Source organism: Macaca fascicularis, chromosome 3, assembly GCF_037993035.2.
Source record: "Macaca fascicularis isolate 582-1 chromosome 3, T2T-MFA8v1.1".
Classification (NCBI taxonomy): domain Eukaryota; kingdom Metazoa; phylum Chordata; class Mammalia; order Primates; family Cercopithecidae; genus Macaca; species Macaca fascicularis.
This window is the reverse complement of record NC_088377.1, coordinates 113,820,250-113,844,071: the sequence shown is the minus strand read 5'-3', so window position 1 is coordinate 113,844,071 and position 23,822 is coordinate 113,820,250. Positions and strand designations below refer to the sequence as shown.

The following is a 23,822-nucleotide window of genomic DNA, read 5'->3' as shown; positions in this document are numbered from 1 at the left end:
CGGGAGGCTGAGGTGAGAAAATCACTTGAGCCAAGGAGTAGAGGGTGCAGCGAGCTATGACTGAGCCACCGTACTCCAGCCTGGGTGGCAGAGCAAAGCCCTGTCTCTAAACATTAAGTAAAGATAAAAACAGAAAAGTCAAATTCATGGAAGCAAAGAATAGAATGGTGGTTACCAGAGGCTGGAAGGGTGAGATGTTAGTCAAAGGGTATAAAGTTTGCTAGATAAGAGGAAGAACTTCTGGTGACCTATTGCATAGCATGATGACTATGGTTAATAATACATTGAATATTAACAAACAGTTTAAATTTTAATTTGTCAGCTGGGTGCAGTGGCTCACACCTGTAATCCCAGCACTTTGGGAGGCCAAGGCAGGTGGATCACCTGAAGTCAGGAGTTAGAGACCAGCCTGGCCAATACGGCAAAACACTGTTTCTACTAAAAATGCAAAAATTAACCAGGCATGGTGAAGCATGCCTGTAATCCCAGCTACTCAGGAGGCTGAGGCAGGAGAATCACTTGAACCCAGGAGGCAGAGGTTGCAGTGAGCCGAGATCACACCACTGCACTCCAGCCTGGGTGACAGAGCGAGACTCTGTCTCAAAAAAATTAATTTGTCCTTGCTACCAATAATTCAGGTGGTGGGTATATTAATTAGCCTGATTTCATCATTCCACAATGAATACACACATCAGAACACTACATTGTACCACATACATATATACAATTATCAAAAAAATATAACCAAACTTATAAAAGGAATCAAGCAGCTATACCATAAAAAAATTGTTTTACTATTTATCATTTAAACCTGACGGAAAAAAAATTGAGTTCAGTTTTTAAAATGTCCTACTGAAAATAATATTGTCAGGTCACATTGTAAGTACACAATTTGATTGTGACAATATTCTCTTGGAAACAAATGATGGCAAGAATGTTCCTTTTATCAAAAATAATTTAATTATTTTATATGTATTAATAAAGCCATAATAAAAACAGAAGTTTTTTTAAAATGCAACATTCAATATATAGCTTACTTTTATCACATTATTCTGCTTTGTATTAGCACTAGGACATGATATAACATGATTTGTAATATGGTTGAAAACAAAGGGCATTTATGCATTCCACAAACAGAATCAGGTATGCAGTAAGTAGATTAGCCTACTTCCAATAAAAGAAAAGTCTGACTTCCTAAAACTCTTAATTCCATTTAATATTTTGTGGTAGGGAACACACAGACTGCACAAAATGATGTAACCTATCTTTATCAGCCTAATGAGGCTTTGGACATTAAAAAAAAAATTTTAACTTACAAAGAAACTTGAGATTATTTTAGAAGAGAAAAATAGAAGAGTTCATTTTAGCTCTTCTGAGCAACGGTGGATATAAATTTTTTCCTTGCAGTTTTTATTATTATTATTACCCCAAAGACAACTGTGGCTAAGAAAAGGGTGTGTTTCCAAGAAAGGAATTTAGTGTCATTAAACACATATACTTAATGGGAGGTTTCCTGAACCTCCTCACTGAAATGCAGCCATCAGAAAATAATGGAGTTAGTCATCTTTTTTAATATATATTTCAAATACATTTATTTCCCTAAGGCTTGCATATAAAAAAACATTCAACATTAAAACTAAACAGCGAAGTTAAACCAGAAAGATGAAAACCACACAAATAAAGGTAGACAATATGTTATAAAAATGTACAGCCAAATATACTCCCAACTAACCAGCAAGAAAATATTCCTTAGCCTTTTCATATTAGGTTACCAAACCTAATCAAAAAGATATTTACATGAGTAATTGTACCTTTTATAGACAAGTATCAAAATGTATCAAAATAAAGCATGCCAATGTTGTAAGAATCAGCGTCAAGAAACATAACAGGTATTGTAATCAGACTAACTTATCTTGTTTTTGCCATTTAATATATATTAACCTCATGTACTACCTTGACTTCTTAACTAAAAATGGGAATATCACTCACCAATCACTATGGCTTCTACTGAGTGGGTAGTCAATGAACTAGTTTCCCTTTCCCTTCACATAAATCAAGAATATCTCTTTAAAAGCAACTGTTTCTTCTCCATCATAATTTAAGACATCCTTACAGTGATTGACCCAGCCAATGTCTTCACCGCTACAACTCATCATGTACTTTAACTGCATCATTCCATCAGTACAGTCTGTTCTGGTTGTTCATATCTCATGCCTACTGTGCTCATGTAACCAAATGACCATTGTATATCTTTTTAGTCTCTACTCGACGCTTTTTGGATAATCATTACTTTACCCAGCACTTTACTTGTTTCTCAGTCAAAGTCAGAGTTAGAAAGTGTTTTAGTCTAAACTCCTCAGTTACAGATGTGGAAGTAGTCCCAAAGAAATTAAAGTCTGGGACCATTATTGCTTAAGACCACTTAGCTAGAAACAAAAGGTAGCCATCTTGGACTTCCAACATCCTCATTTCTTCTGGCATCTACCACCACTGACTGGTAGAACAGGCTTGAAGTAGAGAGGTTTGGGTGTTGAGATAGCAGGGTGGCAGGGCAAGTTAACCCAGCAAAGGGGCCACCCACCAGAACAGTGGCTTGAGTAGGCATCTGCTGATGGTTCTCATTCATTATTACAGTATAAAGATCTGTGTTCACTGATTACCTCCTATCACTGCAAGCTCTTCACTACTCCAAGTAATTCTAAAAGATCAGATGATTTGATCAGTGATAGTGGTGGCAATACCTTCTTACTGGTTTGACAACTTACATGCCATAGCTAAGCTAAGTAACAAAGGGTAAGTGGAACTGAAAAAAAAAATTTACAGAGAAAAATTCTAGATTGCTTCCAAGTTTATCCCAAAATCATGAAAGAAAAAAATTAATGTTTATAAACTTATCTAAAACTATCTACATATAAATACTTTACTAGGCACTGAACAAGTTAAGCCAAACAATAAAATTATTAACATGTAAGTTGTATTCATTTTTCTATTTCTACATACTTCCTTAACAACCCAGCAAGGAAGGTACTACCTTCTTTCTTGGGTAAAACACCACAACTCAGAAATATAGCACATCAACAACAATAAATAAACTCAAAGCTGTCTGATTCCACATTTCCTGCTCTTATGATTGTGGTGGATTAAAGATAGCCGCAAATGCTTTTGGAGGTGGGGGAGTATCTGGTTTTCCTCTTTTTAAACACAGGCTGGCCTCTGACTGCTCTGCTCTATGTGGTACAACAGCAGTGATGCTGCTTGAGGTCTGGCTCAGGCTATAAGGAGACCGGCAGCTTCTACTTTGTTCTCTTGGAACCCTGCATAAAGTTCCCCAATTCATTCTTCAACCTGCTGTTAATCACAGCCAATAGATCCACTACATTTCACATTCAGGACATTTTTCAGTTCTGGGATTGCCATTTTTTACCCTTTCCACATCTGTCTTAAATTTCCTCATCTCTCATACATGATATCAACCTTTTCCTGTAGATTCATCGTAGTTGTTTTAAACTACTCTGCCATTTCCAACATTTGGGTCCTTTTCTATTGACCTATTTTCTTAGCACGAGTCACAATATTTAATAAGTTTTAACTACACACTGAGCACTGTAAATGATGTTTTACATTTAGAGATTCTGTTAACTTTCTCTGAAGGATGTTGAGTGTGTCCTGGGAAGTGGTCTTCACTCCTAAAATGTGGTTCTCTGGGATATCAATGAAAAGCCAAAGATGTTTATCAAACTCCCATTAATATAGCAGGATTTGAACTCCAAACTGTTTCTCCTCCGCCTCAGCAGCTGCTGAAGTATCTGCTTTTCTCTTTCCACCTTCCCATGGGAAGGTGGATGCTTTCCCATGAGTCCCTTAGAATATTGCCCCCTGTGTACACAGTTCAGGAGTCAGCAAAGCCTTTAGGGGATATTTATTTATTTTTGAGACAGAGTCTTGCTCTACCACCCAGGCTGGAGTGCAGTGGCACAATCTCTGCTCACTGCAATCGCCAACTCTCGGGTTTAGGAGATTCTCATGCCTCAGCCTCCCAAGTAGCTGGAATTACAGGTGCATACCACCATACTCAGCTAATTTTTGTAGTTTTAGTGGATACAGGATTTTATCATGTTGGCCAATCTGGTCTCGAACTCCTGACCTCAAGTGATCTGCCCTTCTTGGTCTCCTAAAGTGCTGGTATTACAGGCATGAGCCACCACCCTGGGTCACCTTTAGGGGATTTTATAGACGTGTGCAGCCTCCCTCCTCTGTAGCTCCACTATTCTAGGATATCCCCCTCAATTTCCAGCTACCTTGGCAGCTGCAAGCTCCTACTTCACAGGACAAAAAGATAGTAGCTGTCTGCCTTGTCACTACAGGAACTGTGAAATGACCTCAGGAGAAAAGCTATCATTCAGCATTCAGTCAAGAGTCATAAATAATCTCAACAGGAAAGATTCCATATAAAGTGTTAACTATCGTAGTTTTATTGCTGAGAAGGAATAAGACAGGACTCAGAGATATCCAAAGTCTGAGGGGGAGTACCTGATGAAGGAGCATACCCTCTCCATGTCTGAGCTGCAGCCCACCGGATGGCAGGGAAGTTTCATGGCTTGAGGTGGGCGAGAGTTGGTGCGTGGACGGCAGGCCAAGGCTGTGTCAGAAACCGCAAATGCCTGGCAACCTGGGAGCCCCCGACTGGATGGCCAAGGAGCCTGAGGCTGAACACAGAATGACAGACTGGCCTGACAAGCTGGAAGTCTACTGCTGGGGTACTAGCAAAATGACGCTGGCAGGCACAGAGCCACAGGCCAGGACTGGCAAGCAGGAAAATCTCCACAACGGTGTACACAGGCAGAAGCTGGCAGGCAGAGAACAGCAGGCCAGATTGGCAGGGAAAACCTGCTAGAAAGTAACCACCACCAAGTGCCACACACATGGCCATGGCAGCTGTGGAGCCAGCAGGGATGGAAACATGCCAGAATCAGGAAAAGAAGCCCCCTCCTCCCGCAGCGTCCCTTTGGCACCCTCCAGTGATGAAGCTTAAGACGTCTTAAGCAAAAGAGATGTCCAGCAGGCAATGATGGGTGGATTTGGAGCTGGGAAGCGATTAAGTGGTACAACATATAAAGGTAGCTCTCACCCAGTAAAATTACCTTTCACGAGCTAAATCCCTTCTGATTTTTGCCTACTTTCACTCTTAACTGCCTTTATACAAATAGGTCAAACCTATCCTGCCACCCCCATTCACCCATCCATAAAATATATATCACAGTTTATAATTTGTATCCAAAGGGTTGGGCATGCTATTCTGTCATTACTAGGAATCAAAAACCTTGGGTAATGACTTGACACAGAATCTGAAGAATACTATAAGCAGAAAACTCCCACTGTTTCATGGTTCAGAGTACCTACTTGAGGCAAATGTACCGGTATCTTGGCATTCAATAGTATAAATTCCACTTGTCCAAAATATTCTGAAAAAATTGCTTTCTACTAATTCTAAAAAAGTAAGAAATTGATTAATGTCAAAAGCATTCAAAATGAGTCTTCTAAATTGTCCATATAATGCAAAACTACATATTTAGCTCCCAGCCTGAAACAACAAGTTTTTTCAAGATATTAAGGCCCACAAAGAATGTCAGTAAAACGATGACTTTGAAATAATGTAAAGAAAAAAATAGATTTTTTATTTTTTAAATCCATAATGTCTAAGTTCTTGTTGAAGGGCATGTAATTTTGTAGGGTATGAATCCTACAAAACTATTTCAGACTTGATTAATTTCTACAAAAGTAGTTCATGAAAATGCTGTAATATTAGCAGTTAATAATCTTTATGTTGGGTTTTTGGTTTGTGTTTTTTTGAGACAGAGTCTCGCTCTGTCACCCAAGGTGGAGTGCAGTGGTGCAGTCAGAGCTCACTGTAACCTAGAACTCCTGGGCTCAAAGTGATCCTCCACCTCAGTCTCCTTCTTGAGTAGCTGGGAGCACCACCACACCCAGTTAATGCAAGTTTTTCATTTTAAACTTCATTTGTCCCCCGAAATAATGGCATCGTTACTAGTACACAAGTAATTCACAGTGTGATCACAAGTACTGTCGTCATTGAATTGCTTGGTAGTCAACATTGTCATCATTGGAAGAATGTCAGAGCATTGCTTGGATGCTGGTGTGCAAAGCCAGCAGTTTTAACTGTCAGTTATGTCTAATTCTTTAGTGTCCATCTGTGTCACTTCTCAACTTCCTTCTAACTTTTGTCCCCTCCTGACCATCCTCCAGAAGCGAGAACCTAATTTAAGATGCAGATTCTTGCAGTAAATAATCAAGAGAAGATATATATCTCAGTTAATTTTTATTTACTCAGGAGAAGGAGCCTCCCTTGCCAAAGTCTGTAACAAAAAACAGGATTTTAGAAGATAAAACAAAAATCCTTTGACAGTGCCAAGAGAACCTTTTACCTATTGCTTATGAGAGAGTAAGTGTTATATGCCTCTTCTCTTTTATTCTCCATTTTAACTTTCTTACCAGAAAGGCATAAACAGCAATCTTGTGCCTTTGAGATTTCCAGTAATCTCTCAGACTAAAGTCTTTTTACCCCAGAATCCTACTTTTCCAATACAATACCATGAACTCAGGACAAGCCATAGGAAGGAAGTAACAACTCTATTATTGTTGGTGTCCCCACTCTAGCCTCTGCTTCTATGTCCTCCATTTTATTTTTTGTCTTCTGTTGTTCTTTAGATGTTTACAATTGGACTTCATCCACACTGCATTTTTAGAAATTGTCTAGCCTAAAGACAGATGTTCATGTCTTGTTAAGACACAATTCCTGGCCGGGCGCGGTGGCTCAAGCCTGTAATCCCAGCACTTTGGGAGGCCGAGACGGGCGGATCACAAGGTCAGGAGATCGAGACCATCCTGGCTAGCACGGTGAAACCCCGTCTCTACTAAAAAATACAAAAAACTAGACGGGCGAGGTGGCGGGCGCCTGTAGTCCCAGCTACTCGGGAGGCTGAGGCAGGAGAATGGCATAAACCTGGGAGGCGGAGCTTGCAGTGAGCTGAGATCTGGCCACTGCACTCCAGCCTGGGCGACAGAGCGAGACTCCGTCTCAAAAAAAAAAAAAAAAAAAAAAAAAAAAAAGACACGATTCCTACAGAACAAGTGTGAACTAGGATAAAAAGTATGTTTTAGAAAGTAGTATTGATACCTAAGGATTCTACAATAAGTTCAGTTTTCTATTCTGTAGTACGTGAGGAAAATAAATTGTTTTAAAAGCATGCGGTATTTTATACTATTAAAAAGTCATCAAGTCTCATAGTAACATTCATTAAACATCCATTAGATTTGGGACACTACACTAGATAATAAGACAAAAGGAAGAAAGAAAATATGGTAAGAGTCAATTACATTAAGGAGTACTTTATCACTCCAAATAACCAAAGCAGTCTTGAAAAAGAACAAAGTTGGAGGTCTCATACTTCCTCATTTCACATGGTACCATAAAATCACACTAATCACAACAGAGAGGAGGAGGAGAAGGAGGAGAAGTAGTAGTAGTTGAAGTAGTAGTAGTAAAGAGAGACCTATAGACTAATAGAGTACAGAAATAAACCCCCACATATACGTTCAAATAATTTTGACAAGGGCGCCAAGACCACTTAATGGACGAGAAACACTCTTCAACAAATGGTGCTGGGAAAACTGAATATCCATATACACATGAATGAATTTGAACTCTTACATCATGACGTATATAAAAGTTAACTCGAACTGGACCAAAGACCTAAATATAAGTTAAAGCAAGAATTATAGAAATCTTAGAAGACAACATAGGGGCAAAATCTTCATGACTAACCTTGGCAGTGATTTCTTGGATACAACACCAAAAGCATAGGCAACAACAGAAAATAAATTGAACCATATCTAAATTTAAGAATTCTGTGCACCAAAAGATATATCAGTGAAAAAAGCAATCTCTGGAATAGAAGAAAATATTTATAAATCATACCTGAAAAGGGTTAATACCTAGAATACATAAAGAACTCCTAAACTCAACAAAAAATAACCACCCAGGGAACTGAACAATGAGATCACTTGGACACAGGAAGGGGAACATCACACAACAGGTCCTATTGTGGGGAGGGGGCAAGGGAGAGGGATAGCATTAGGAGATATACTTAATGTAAATGACGAGTTAATGGGTGCAGCACACTAACATGGCACATGTATACATATGTAACAAACCTGCACGTTGTGCATATGTACCCTAGAACTTAAGGTATAATAAAAAAATAATAATAATAAAATAAAAAGAAAAAAAAAATAACCACCCAATTTTAAATGGGCAGAGGAATTGAATAGACATTTCTCCCAAGAAGATATATAAAAATGGCCAATTAGTAGATTAAAAGATGTTCAACATCACTAATCATTAGAGAAATGCAAATCAAAACTACGATCAGATACCATTTCATCGCCATTAGGACAATTACTTTGTTTTTTTTAAGTAACTGTTGACAAGGATGTGTAGAAACTGATTGGAAACCCTTGTGAACTACTGATAGAAATAAAAATGGTACAGCCACTATGAAAAAAGTATGGCAAATCCTCAAACAATTCAAAGTAGAATTATCATACTTTCCAGTATTTCCACTTCTAGGAATATACTTAAAAGAATTGAAAGCTGAGACTCCAACAGATTTATATACCCATATGCATTAGCAGCATTATCCCCCATAGCCAAGAGGTGGAAGTAACCCAAGGGTCCATTAACAGATGAGTGGATAAACAAAATGTGGTATGTATACACAATGGAATGTTACTCAGCCAGCCCAAAAATGGAAATTCTGACACATGTTCCAACATAGATGAACCTTAAAGACATGATGCTAAGTGAAATAAGCAGTCACATACAATGATTACATGAGGTACACCTAGAACAGTCAAACTCAGAGTCAAAGTAAAATGGGGATTGCCAGGAGCTGGGAGAGAGGGGAAGAGGAGTTACCATTTAATAAGCACAAAGTTTCAGTTTTGAAAGATATATTCTGAAGATGATGGTTGCAGAAAAGTGTGAATGTACTTAATGCCACTGAACCACACACTTAATAATTAAAACTGTAGATTTAGTTATATATTTCATCACAAGTTTACAAAGTAACTTTTTAAAAGAGTGCATGTCTCAGTCTATTCAGACCACTACAACAAAATACCACAGACTGGGTAGTTTATCAACAATAGAAACTTATTCTCATAGTATGGAGGCTGGAAAGTCCAAGATTACTGTGCCAGCAGATTGGTGTCTGGGGAAAGCATCTTCTCATGGTGTCTTCGCATGGCAGAAAAGGTGGAGGGGCAAAAAGGAACACACACTGTGCCTTCACATGGCAGAAGAGGTAGAAGGGCTGGGCAGCTCTGATGCCTGGGACATTAATCTCATTGAAGACAGAACCCTTGTGGCCTAATCACCTCTAAAAGAGTCCTACTCGTAATGTCATCACTTTGGAGTTTAAGCTCAACATGTGAATTTTAGAGGGACACATACAAACCATAGCAGTGTGTCAGATAAGAAATTATCTACGCTTTGAAAATATGTATATTTAACTTTATAAAACAAAGGAGAGAATTATTTGCCTGGACACCTGAGGTATGAGAGAAAGTTATTAAATACAGGCTACAAGATAATGAAAGCACTGTATCTCAATTTGTCATGTTAGAGAAATTCTGATTGTATTAGGTATAAGAAATTAGCGGCTTAGAATATATTTACTAAAATCTAAGAAAAATTTAAAGAATGATCTATGTATTTAACTCAAGATGTATTTGTTTTACTCTTCCTTTTTTTGGCTTGATAATGCTTGTCAGAGGTTTGTCTCAGTTTTTCTGCTTTTGATAATCATTTCTCTTCCTCCAACACCAGCTTCATCTCCCCTTCCCCGTCCCCTACAGATACGTCTTAATTAAAAAAAATACCATGCCTATAAACTTGAGAATATAAAAGAACAGAAGTTTTAGAAAAATATACAAAGCGTCAAAATCGGCAGAAAAAAAGAGAAAGTCTAGATATTCAATAACTATTATGGAAATTGAAATGTTAATTATCAACACCATCAAAAGGCTGCTCCTCCGCCCTGCCCCACCAACCCCTAAAGAAGCTCCAAGTTTAGAAGTCTTACTGAGGAGCTCTATTGGAATTTCAATAACGAGGTATGACTCTATCTTAAAAGTGTTTCCCAAAAAGAGCAAACAAAAAATGACCCAACTCATTTTCTAAGATTGGCACAGTCTTGCACTGAAAGTCAAGGACAGCAAATTATGAAAAGAAGAGGGAAAATATCCCAACAGAGGGATAATATCAGAGGGAAAATATCCCAAATAAAATATCAGGTAGCTAAATCCAGTAGTCTGAAACACTGCAGCTAGCAGTATTCACTCCAGAATCACAAAGGCAGTCTGAAATCAGTAAGTCTATAATGCTAATTCACATTAGACAAAAAGAAAAGAGTAACATGAGAGCTACATGTAGAAAAAGGATGAGATTTCAAAAAGCACAATAGCTATTTGATTTTTTTTAGAGAAATAAGCCTTTTTAGAAAAGTGAAAATTAAAGGTAGATTAAATTTGATAAAGTCTTTATCAAAAAAACCCTGCATCAAGCATTATACTTAAAAAATGAAACAGTCTCTTTAGTGATGGAATCTAGAAAAACATACCCCATTACTGCAACACGATACTGGAGGTCCTGGCCAAAGCAACAAAGATAAATAAATAAGGACCAGTGGGAAAAAAGTACAAATTTGTCATTATTGCAGACAATACAATCATGGGAGTAGAAAACTTAGAATTCAAATAGAAACAACACCAGAGTTCAATAAATTTGCCTGCTATAAGTTCAATATACCTGACAGAAAAATGCTGTAAGAGCAAATGTCAGTTAGAAAATGTGATAGAAAATAACATATTAGAACAGATAAAAACTAATCTAAGAAATTACTAATATAAAGTAAAAAATCCTTCAAAGAATGTAAGAGATCTGAATGAACTGTACTATCTTCATAAATAAGAAAATGTAAAGACATCAACTTAATCCATAGATCTTTTTCAATTATAAAATTTACTGAGGGCAGGAAATAATTATTGGAATACAGCCTTTACACTGAATGTGCCTGAAAGTTAAAGTTGTGTCTTTTTACATTAAGGCATAAAATGTGAGCATCTGAGCCTCAGGTACTTATACCCCAAAGGTCATAATAATAGTGTCCATCCTAAAAGCACCGGCCACAAAAGACAAACATCTTAAAAAATAATTTCAAATCTAAAATAAGTTTGATCAATTGATGAATGAATTCTTAAACGTCAAAACATCCTAGCGTCCAAACCCAAGGTTTGCCCTGGCAGTTGGTGTGTGTATGTTGCCTTTTGTCCAGATAGATAAGGAATGGAGGCATCTGAAGAACTCAATTTTATTTTCTATGAGTCTCAATTGGTAAGGAAATCCCACAGCAGTGCGTTGCATGCTTTTCTTTATTTCAACTAATGTTTTCAGTGTGTAAAATGTTGTGTAGAAGCAGGAGACTTGCAGGTTGCTCGGTGAAATTGGCATGATGCAGATGTCACAGGTAATGTTCAATGATGAACTAATGCTCAACATTATCTGCCATATAATCAATGTGCAGTGTGGCCTAAGCACCACAAAACATCTGGATTTAAAGCATGAATTCTCTTGGGTTTCGAGATTGCTTATTTCCTGAAAATTTTAGTAAATTAAAATCTGCCCCTCAAGCAAATCAAGGAGTAATTTTTGTCATGGCTTGATTTTTATTAACCATCACGCAGCTCACATAACAAATGTTGAACAACAACCTGTTGTTGATGTGTCTCCCAGACTGTGAGAGACACATCAATTTAAAATCTTAAAGAATTCCAATAAAATCTTCCAACTGGAGGGAACTTAACATAAGATTTCAAATGTATAGAAAAGATATAAAGGTCGATACCAAGTGTATCAGTCACATCTTGTTCCCTGCCTCAGTTTCCCTTGGTCTCATCTGTCTCCGAGGACCCCTTTACCAGAGTGACTAATTGCATGTGGGACCTCATAGTCCTTTAACTGAGGACAGCAGCCAGAGTCTCTGGTTTCTACTCATAGCTTCCTCTGGAGACAGAGAATCATGATACAGGTCATGGGATCTGGCTTCTCCCTGTGACTGAAGGAGCCAGGAGTTCACTGCCTCTGGGAGAAATGCTAACACAGGGGGAGATGCCAGATGAACTCTGAGTCTTAGAACAGTACATTGGAGGTAACAATACAACAGTTTTGGATAAGCCTGTCTGAATATGTCCCCATGTGATGAAATGACCAGCTGTGTTTGTGAAATAATGGCCAGATTTGTAATCATCATCTTACATCAGTATTTAAGCCTTGCCTAAGGCTCTATTTGCTAGGGAACCTGTGCTAAAACAGATAATCTTGAAAGTAATTAACAGAAAATAAAACAATATGGTGGTATCACAGGAGACAGTGAATAATGAACCCAGAAATAAATCTACATATATATAAAAAGTTGGCAACATAATAGAGGCACAAATTAGTCAAAAAAATGGATGATTTTATAAATGATGTTGAAAAATCTCTTTATAAAGATGAAAAAGGCAGGTGCCCTGTATCACAGAATATTTTTAAATGACCTCCAAACAAACTTAAGGCCTAAGTGTGAAATGGAAAAATAGAATAAAATACAACGATGATACGATGATACGGACAACAACTTAAACAAGACCTTCGACTCAAGATTTGGCAACAAAGTAATATATGAATGTATTTAAGACAACACTGACAAACAGATTCAAATATATTTGTAACCTGTAAGACCAAGACAAAAATAGTATCTAGGATGTATAAAAAACCCTACCACATCAACAAGAAAAAGATAAGACACCCAGAAGACAGTGGACAAAATACATTAAAGCATATTAAAATGTTAGTAAGTGCCTTACTCCACTTAGGCTGCTGTAACAAAATACCTCAGACTGCATAGTTTATAAAAAGAATTTATTGCTCACAATATGAGAGGCTGGGAAGTCCAAGATCAAGGCTTCAGATCCGGTTTTTGATGAGGACCCATTCCTGCTAGATAGCACCTTCTTGTTGCATCATCACATGGTAGAAGGGGCAAACAAGCTCCCTCAGGCCTCTTTTCTAAGGGTACTAATCCCATTCATAAAGGCAGAGCCCTCACGATCTAATCGCCTCCCAAAGGTGCCACCTCTCAATACCATCACCTTGGTGGTGAGGTTTCAACAGGAATTTTAGGGGAAACACAGACGTTCAGACCACAGCAATAAGTAACACAAACATAAACAAACATACAAAGCTGCATCCTCACTAGCAATGTAGCTCTAATTAAAACACAAATAAATATACAACCATCAGATTGACAAAAGCTAGAAAACTAAAGAACATTAAAAGCTACAGAAAATGTGGCTGAAACTATAACCACTGCTAACCTTGTATAACTATACTCATTAGTCTTAAAGAAACTCACAGAAACTTACAGAACTAGAAACACTTATAAACTGCCATACATATGAACTGAACAACAGATAAAAGTAATTTATGCTTTTAGGCTAATTTATGTTTTTAGGCTAATGGTTGAGAATGAAATTTCTGGGGGTAACAAATATACTCAAAAAAGATCCCACAGGATCATTTTTTTCTACAGCTCTTCATAATTTTTCCAAAATGGAACCAAAGAAAATGACATGACTATATGAACCTACCTAGTAGAATAATTGACAGAAGTAAAAATAAAAGGCAAGAGGGAGGAAAAAAAAAAAAAAAAACCATGGGAAATATGACAAGTAGGAAGACGCGTGACCTTGAAGAGTTAAATGCTTTCCAAATCCATCATCAAGATTGTCAATTTACTTTCTCTGATGAAATACCATAAATATATAGATCTTGTTTTCATTAATAACTGAGATGTGCCACTTTGCTACTGTGGTTTGCAACTGACTTGTATAAGAAACGATGGTTTGCAAATACTTTCACTAAAGTAACAAGTCAGCTCTGACTCAAAGCTTCATCTTTAAATCCCTATTCATCTCGCTTTATAAATCATTTTTCTTCATATGTTCTTTCACTCACCCTCCTGAGAGCTTTTCATTCCTTGCCCCTTTCCTCAAATCTCCATTTAAAAAAAACAAAAAAAAAAAACAAAAAACAAAACTTATGCCCTCTTATCTTTCTACTGTACCTCTTGCTCCCTGTGCCCACTGTGCCCCTTATCCAAAAACCCAGTGTGGCATGAGGTTTCCCCTGAGGTTCTTCCTTATCTGCAAATCCAATCCAGGTGCAACCAAACAACTAGCAAAAACAGCCAGGGAGGAAGGCAGGAAAGGAGAAGAAATGGGGAACTACACTGTAAAAATGGAAATAAAACTTCTGAGAGTTGTAATGCTTTGTGGATATAAAGAAAAGACACTTCATAAAATTTCATCTTCTTCACTTATCCCTGTTAACTCAGTACTTAAAGCCCAAACTTGTTGACAGTACAAGTCTTATTTATTCTAACGCATGTGGGGTACAGGCAGGCTATGAATTATGAATTGGAATTCCTGTCATATTTCTTTAATTTTACAGCTATTATATTCAGCTCCCCACAGATAAGCAACAGGAATCTTTAAAAATGGGGAGAGGGGTTGTTTCAATTAAGTTAAACAGGCATTTAAAAAATACAGCTTCTCAATCTCCCTTATGAGATTAACACTTAAATATTACATATCTCCACAGTCAAGTCTAGGATATCAAAGCAAAAGGTACATAATTAACACCCCAGAGACTCATTCTGTCACTGGCTGAATCCTGCTGTATCTTTCATGAATTTTCATTCAAACCTAATTAACAAATTACCTTCTAAAATTCTCTATGTACCAAAAACTTGTGTTAGAATCAAGGCCAGGTCTCTGAACAACAAAATTCAAAATACCATCTGTGCACACAACAACAATTTTCTCAGGAAATGGATTTTAAAAAGCTTCTTTGTATAATAATTTATTATTTTTCCTCAAACTGCACAGAAAAGAATTTCACATTTGAAGATTCAATAAGAATCCACTGAACCAATCCGTGGGCTTTTCTTCATGTTCCTGGAGATCGCATAGTTTCCACTATTGAATTTGTATTATTCTTTTGTTATTTTCTTTAGAAATATTCTCCTTTAGCAAACTCCTAATGTGTTATTAAAAATTCTCAAGGATGAAATAGTTTTCTCCAATATTAATAAAAGAAAACTGGACAAATACCTAGTTACATGGAAAAGTCCGAGATTCTTTAAAAACAAACACATACGAATTTATGTATCTTAGGTAAAATACAATAGATTTTGACTTTTAAATTATCAGTCATTGGCACTAGCAGCATTTTGGTATTCACAAGTGCAATCAACCTTTCTGATTTTGTGTGTGCACTTACACTTACAAACAGGCATATACACATTTTATATAGTTGTTATTACAACTTTATGTATTAGTTTCTCAGTAACATTCTAACATGAACAATTTCATACTCAAATTCTGCAAAAATAATGTTTAGTGACCCTTTAAAGCTTCTATTAGTAAATGTCACAATTTTCTTGATCTCTAGAAATAAAGACTCAGTAAAAATGACGACACTTATAAAAATGCTGCAAATCACCAACCTTACACACAGATCTTTGCCCATACTTCCAAAAATTTTTCAGATGAATTTCTTAAAGATTTTTTAAGGGGACTTCATTAATGTGTATGTACTTAATATATGCACATATATTATCCACACCAAATCTGTTTATATAACTGGCATTAGTGTTAACATATAAAATATGTGTCTACATATATGTATACACATGAAAGTCATCCAACAATATTTAAGAACCTAATCCATGCCATAAACTCTTCTAGGTGCTAGAGATGAGACTAAACAAGATAAAGTCCCTGTCCTCACAGAACTGAGGTTTTAATAGGAAAGATACACACCAAAAAAGATATATCAGGTAGTGGTATCTAAGAAGCAAACTAAAGCAGAACAAAGTATGATCTTTTTTTTGCCCCCAAGGTGGCAGATAGCAGGCAGTGTTAGCGTGACTAGCCCACTTGGAAGGACAGAATAGGGAGTAGAGATTTACACTGTGATTTTCTTTCCCCAAGAACCACAATAGGGACTTAACAGGAAAAACCAAAAGAACCACAGACCCTTTGAAAGAAGTGGCAGGCTGCAGCCTCCTCTGTGAAGACAGGTGAAAAACTCTAAGCATCCAGGATGTAAGAGGGGGAGAGCCTGCCTCCAATCATACATCCCCATGGGGGAATGTGAAAATCTAGACCACAGGAGAAGGCCTTAACCCTACCCGGAGCTGGACTGGATTTAGGGAGTGGTGTGAAATATAAAAGTAGGCCGGGCGCGGTGGCTCAAGCCTGTAATCCCAGCACTTTGGGAGGCCGAGACGGGCGGATCACGAGGTTAGGAGATCGAGACCATCCTGGCGAACACGGTGAAACCCCGTCTCTACTAAAAAAAATACAAAAAACTAGCCGGGCGTGGTGGCGGCGCCTGTAGTCCCAGCTACTCGGGAGGCTGAGTCAGGAGAATGGTGGGAACCCGGGGGGCGGAGCTTGCAGTGAGCTGAGATCCGGCCACTGCACTCCAGCCCGGGCGACAGAGCCAGACTCCGTCTCAAAAAAAAAAAAAAAAAAAAAAAGAAATATAAAAGTAGAAGCAATAGCAGGAAGTCCCTTGCAGGCATTCCCAGTCTCCAGCACTAGCCAAGGGAAGCCATTCCTGACTATATTTCAGAGCATCCCTCAGGGAAGTTAGCCAATGAACTCAGGGAGGGGTTGCAGGGTGAAAGAAGCTCCCAACTGAATTCTGTGATATAATCTCAAGTGGGGATAAACTCCCTTGAACAGAACCCAAGGGTAAGTTGGAAGTGTGCCACAGATAGGAGTGCAGGATCTGGGTGCCCAGCCTTGTGGGCAGATGGGGAGGGACATGGTCTGAAAGCCATGGTTGCTATTTCTGCAGGGAATCTAATGGCCTGGGGCAGATTTGAGTCCTGTGTGCAGGCTGCCCAGATCTACATGTGGTGCTGTTAGCAGGGCACTATGGGAGTAACACAGGCCTCACCAATTATGTGGGAGCTGGGTAAGGCTTACTGCTGCCTGCTACTTCCTACTCACTTTGTGAACTCTACTGCACAACAGAGGCAGTTATACTCCTCCCTGAAACACTACCACAGTGGCTGGAGAACCACCTGTTCCCTACAGTGGCCATGGCAGCCTCCACCCAAGGAGAGTCTGAGCTAAGACCCACCTAACCCTGCCCCTACCTGGTGGTATTTCTCCACCCACCTTGGTAGCTTAACACAAAGGACAAACTTTTGGGAACTTTATGGCCCCACTCATCTCCTGAGAAGCCAGAATACTTCCCCATGGCAACTCAGGGCAAGCTCAAATCCCACTGCTAATACCACAGCTGCTGCTCTCTTGGAAGCACCACCTCCTGGCTGGTAGCCAAGCAACACAGGCCGTTACAGCACCTCAGCAGAATAACCTATCAGACTAACAGCAGATTTCTCAGCAGAAACCTTACATGCCAGAGGGATTGGGGTCCTATCTTTAGCCTCCTGAAACAAAATAATTGTCAGCCAAGAATTTTCTATTCAGCCAAACTAAGCTTCATAAATGAAGGAAAGATAAAATCTTTTTCAGACAAACAAATGCTGAGAAAATTTGCTACTACCAAACCAGCACTACAAGAAATGCTAAATGAGTTCTAAATCTTGAAACAAAAGCTTGATATATCAAAATGGAACCTCCTCCACATAAACCTCACAGGGTCTATAAAACAACAACACAATGAAAAAAAGTACCTAGGTAAGAGCTAACATGATGAATAGAACAGTACCTCACATCTCAGTAGTAACATTGAATACAAATGGCCTAAATCCTCCATTAAAAGATACAGAATGGCAGAATGGATAAAACCAACCAAGTATCTGCTGTCTTCAAGAGCCTTACCTAAATAAACTTAAGGTAAAGAGGTGGAAAAACATATTGCATGCAAACCAAATGGAAAACAAAAGTGGGCAGGAGTAGTGATTCTTATACTAGAAAAAGGGATACATGATAGATGCTGCTACTTTAAGATTATAAGATTATCAGGTAAGACTTCTTTGAGGAGGTGATGTTTGCTACAGACCTCAATAAAGAGTGGAAATAGGCCAAGTGTGGTGACTCACGCCTGTACTCCCAACACTTTGGGAGGCCAAGGCAGGTGGATCACCTGAGGTCAGGAGTTTGAGACCAGCCTGGCCATCATGGTGAAACTCATCTCTATTAAAAATACAAAAAATTAGCTAGGCATGTTGGCGGGCACCTGTAATCCCAGCTATCTGGGAGGCTGAGGCAGGAGAATTACTTGAACCCAGAAGGCAGAGGTTGCAGTGAGCCGAGACTGTGCCACTGCAGTCTAGCCTGGGCAACAAGAGTGAAACTCCATCTCAAAAAAAAAAAAAACAGAGTGGAAATAAGCAGTTTTAGATCTGTAAAGAGTGGCCTAGGCAGAGGAAGAGCAAGTATGTGGACCATTTTAAAAATATATGCACAGCCTTTTATGATCATTCCTTTGAACGAATATATATACTTGGTATTAGTAATATACCAGGCAGATTGCTAAGAACAAGACAGGTACCATCCCTGCCTTCATAGGGCTCACAGCCTAGCAGAGGAGTCTGACATTTCACAAATGACTTCAAGCAATTATTCAATTATCAGTCTGATGCTGGGGAGAGAAGAAAAACAGGCACTAGAAGAACACAGAATGGGTCAGCCCAACCTGGTGTGGCCAGACAGGAAAGAATTCCTTGAATAAATGATAATTATAGGATAACTAAATAATAAGTAGCAAGGTGGGATGTAAACTTCCAGATAGTGGGAATCTTGTATTTGAAGAACTAAAGTGAACATGGCTAGAGCATATATAAGGGGACAAATGAGATAAGCCAGAAGAAACAGGGAGAAGAAGCAATCCAGCCAGTCAGCATATAGAATGGCAATTAGACACCCGTGACCTTCCAGCACCATTTGAAGAGGAAGAAGTATCTATAACCTAAAACTGCACACCTTTTATTTTACCACATTCTACAGTGACCACGGACCAGCTTGAAATGGGTATCTTCTAACTGACTCAACTTCATATGACACCTTGGTTACAATTGCCAGATATCTGTTTGTGATGGTTAATATTAGGTATTAACTTGATTAAAGGATGCCTGGATAGCTGGTATTGTTTTTGGGTGTCTTTGTGAGGGTGTTACCAGAAGGGAGTTACATTTGAGTCAGTGGACTGGGAGAGGAAAACCTACCCTCAATGTGGGTGGGGCCATTCAATTGGTTGCCAGCACAGCTAGAACAAAGCAGGCAAAAGAAGGTGGGATAAGCTGGCCTGCTGAGTCTTCTGGCCATCATCTTTCTCCTGTGCTGGATGCTTACTCCTGTTCCTTCTGCCCTTGGACATCAGACAACAGGCTTTTCAGCCTTTGAAGGCTGCACTCTCAGCATCTCTACTTTTGAGGCTTTTGGACTCTAATTGAACCACTACTAGCTTCTTTCTTCCCCAGCTTGCAGACGGCCTATTGTGGGACTTCACCTTGTAACTATGTGAGCCAATTCTCCCTAATAAATTCTTTTCCATATATACGTATATCCTGTTAGTTCTGTTCCTCTGGAGAACCCTAATGCACTGCTCAGTTCCCAAATGGTCAACACTATTACATATTTTCTGCATTCATTCCTCAAAAGGGACAAATTCCAAGTCCTCTCATCACATCTACCAGTCTATCTGCATCTGTCTTCACCTACTCTTTCCTCCTGTCCCTATGGATGAACTACCCATATTCCCAGCCAAGGTCAACTTCAATACCACTAATGTAGTAGGTCCCATCTACTCTCACTTTACTACTGTCTTCTCACTGCGGAATCACCCTCATCAGCATAACAATGTGCTATTTTATCATCCATCTGAAAAAAAAAGTCAGTCTTAATCTATAACTATTCAGCTACCTCCTCCCATTTCTCTACTCAATATGTATAAAAGTTCCTCCAAAAATCAGCCCTTCTATTCTTAGATCAATTCCAACAAGATTTTCATATCCACCACGCCCGTCAAACACTGGTAATCTCACATTGCAAATGTTTATGTACAGTTCTCAGTCTCACTTTTTAGAAATCCTAGGCAACATTTAACAGTATAGACATCTGTGACCTTCCAGCACCATTTGAAGAGGAAGAGTTAGCTATAACCTAAAACTGCACACCTCCTTTTATTTTGCCACATTCTACGATGACCATGGATCAGCTTGCATCTGATTCAGCACAATCAGAAAGTACTCTCTTCATTAAGTTTCTGGGATACTACCCTCTAATCCTTATGGCCACTCTTCTATCCTCTTACCTAATTCTTCCTCACCTCCTATAGCAAGTTGACTAAAGCACTAGATTAGTTACTCAAACTTATCTCATTGCAAAGTTTCTGACAAGCTCAATATCTGATATTCAATAACTATTTACTCAAATGGGCAAACAAATGACAGTAAAATTATGTAAGTACAGCAGTATTTCCAAAACATGAAAACCAGAAGCAATCCAGTAATATTAATGAAAATACTTGATTTTTAAGTTACTTACTTTTAACTAAAATTTTGATTAACAAAATGTCTAAGGAGCTGTATAGATAACTTACCATAGTACATCTGAAACTGCTGTTCTTAAAAAGACTGGCTTATAAGACAGGCCCTCAGCCAGCATCTGAGAATTAACTGATAAGGGCAAGCCACTGTGCCTGCCTAGACTGTAGGTATCAACAATATGATTTATGCTGAACACCAACTTTCCTTCTCGAAATCTGGAATTTTTGTATGTGCCAAGCAGAGGATATCCACATGACCAATCCAACACCCTGGGCACTGTGTCTCCAACAGGAGAGCATAAATGTCAATTTGCTGCATTTTCATTGCTGGAAAGAAAGTGTGCTTTGCATGATCCTTCAGGAGAGGGAGGGAAGAGAGCATCTAGAAGCCTGCAAATGGATTCCTAAAGATTCTGCCTGTGTGTCTCTCTTCTGATCCAGCTGTATAACCTTAATACTTCATTGTAATAAGTCTTAGCCTTGAGTATAACTATACGCTCAGTCCCATAAGTTCTGGAAATTTTCCAAATATGGAGGTTGTTTGGGGAACCAAACATAACAGCAGCTTATTCAAAAAGCCCGAATTCTTACCTGCTGATATGCTTCATAAATCACATCAAATAGAAAAGCTTGGGGCATTTCACTTGCTCTGTGTCTGGCACGTTCTAGCGAGTGGTCTAAGCAACCATCAGCAGATGGACTGATGACAGTAGATACAAGAGGTCGAATGGCTCCTGCTGCCTAAAGAACAAACAGGCAAAGAATATATTATTTCACCTACAAGCTATTTTAAAGTGAAGTTCTGAATTCAGTATCTCACTTTTGATAGATCTTACTCATACCTTCAACAAGTTACCTTAAGAAAACATCTGAATAAGTGATTGGTTCACAAATGGTTATTTCAGATTAAAAAAAAATCAATTTTATAGTATTACAGTTGCATACATTAAGGTGAAATTTTTCTTCATTATAGGTTCAAAATCCTTCTGATCACAGGCCATTGAGGTCAACACTTAAAAAAAAGATGCTAAGATCCAACTGGGTATTCTCTGAAGATGAAGGAGGCAGAGAAAGACTATCATGAAATAATTGATATGGATTGCAAATGAATATTAATATACCCTCAGGAGATTTACATATTAGATACGTAAGGAAATAAACAAGTTCTTCAAGATCCCCTAGATGAGACTCAACAATCCAAACAATGTGGGTTGCTCTAATTTGTGTCTTGCTTTAATTCATGAGGAAAAACAGTTCCTTTCAAACACAGTCTCCATGCAATGCTTCCTCAGGCAATACCCACTGACTTCAATTGCTATGATGAAAGCTGTCTTATTAATAGTTGCATCTGAACTTTAGAAGAGACATTTCATGTCTGACAATTTTTCCCTTTATCTTTAATGGAGTCTCATTGTAATACAGTTTTGAAGGCCATTACCAAAACAACTGCCTTAGTGAAACTGCTTTAAAACACAGTTCAATGGTGGGCAGTTAACCAAACCTTATATGATCTCCAAAACATCCTTTCTTCCACACAATTGCTACATGGGGATTGCAGCATATGAAATTAGTGCACAAATAAAACAAGTGTCTTCTTGATGAGACCAACATCTGAATAAGATAAATAGTCCACACACTGGTTTGCAAAAGCCAAGGAATTGGCTGAAAATCAAAGTGAATGTATGAGCCAAATAGACAGTTTATAAAATGTGTCACCCCTTCCAGTGCCTCAAGTAGAAATTTGGAACCTAACCATAAAAGCAAAAATGAGGACACAGGGTGACAAAGAGAAAGCGGTATCCAAGTAGGTGAAGGGTAGGTCAACTGGTCAAGCTCAACACCTATCAGTAGGGCTAGAAGATAAGACAAAAAGGAAATGCGTGTACACACAAACATGTATGCTGCTTTAAGAGAAAAGATTCTGCTGAAACTGTATATTTTTGGAATTCTATACCAGGGCATGAAGTTAAAAAATGCTTAAGAGAACATGAGACATCCAAAATGCCAATGCAAGGGGCTCTGCAGACTCTCTCATCGTTGAAACTAGCAAAAATTATTTTAAGAACCATTAAAAGCCTCTGAAAATTGTCCTAAGGACATTCAGCAAATGAAGAAACATTTATTCGAGAAAATCTATTAAATTTTGGTAAGAACAGACTGTGGTATTCGAGCCATGACCAATTTCTTCTTCTTTCCCCCAGCCAGCTCAGTGTAATGGCTAAAAAGATAGGGCCTCCTCACCCCAAGTTCCCAGTATGAAGGGCAGACTGCCAGCATTTCCTATGCCCCTCAACACTATGGCACAGAGGCTAAAATCTATGCAAGTGTGGCCCACAAGGTTGAGGCCCACCTCTTTCACATAGTTCCCACCCATGCCCCCAGAATATTGGGGCCCTGATCAGTCTTCTTCCAGCTCACACATATGGCAATTTTCATACCAGGGGAAATAAAAGACTAGAGTCTTGTACTGCCCCCGTGTAGGTCAGAGTAGCGATTTTACTCCCAAAAAATGAGTGCACTGTGCCCAGCCACGGTTTCAAAGCAGTGATGTGGTGATTTTTCACAAGTAGAAGACAAAGGATGTGAGAGTAGAGAGCTATGAAGCACTCCCAAAGGGAACTCACTTTATTTGGAAATTCAAACCTAAGTGTACTCTCAAAAGAGATCATCATGGTAAGCAATTAAAAGAATGCTGGAGATACATGAACGCAAAAAGCTAAACTGTCGGACAGCCAGTTTACCAGTGAAAGCCAGGGGAAAACACAGCTAACAAAAGCTCTCCTGGGATTAGGAACAAACCTCCAATACTGGCCTCAAAAACTACCCCTGCAAAGGGGCTAGAATTTAACTGAGACTACAAGGGATATATGCCCAAGGCATTATCAAAAATAAGGGTGAGCATTAGCACACAATGAGTGAAGCTTAACAGCTAGGTGAGATATCAAAGGCAGACAATATAATAGAGATCAGGGAAGGAGACAGTCAAAGAGAGCCCCCACTGAAACCACTATCATTCCAGGATGACTATATAATACTCAAGTGTCCACCCTCTGAAAAAGCAACATCAGAAGCTTTTCCCTGTGCAAGTAAAAGACATCACTAAAATAGGCCA

At 38.7% G+C, this 23,822-nt stretch overlaps 1 protein-coding gene across 6 annotated transcripts in view; it reads right to left on the bottom strand.

The window, feature by feature from the left end:
* CRPPA (CDP-L-ribitol pyrophosphorylase A) overlaps nucleotides 1–23,822 on the bottom strand; it is a 328,191-nt gene that overhangs the window by 267,619 nt on the left and 36,750 nt on the right. For all 6 annotated transcript variants that reach the window (XR_012432614.1, XR_012432615.1, XM_005550062.4 and 3 more), the window contains exon 3: nucleotides 21,302–21,451. Coding sequence is in view for 4 of the 6 variants with exons in the window: in XM_005550062.4 (XP_005550119.3) it covers nucleotides 21,302–21,451 (150 nt within the window). In the remaining 2 variants the exon portion in view is untranslated. The remainder of the gene's footprint in view (nucleotides 1–21,301; nucleotides 21,452–23,822) is intronic.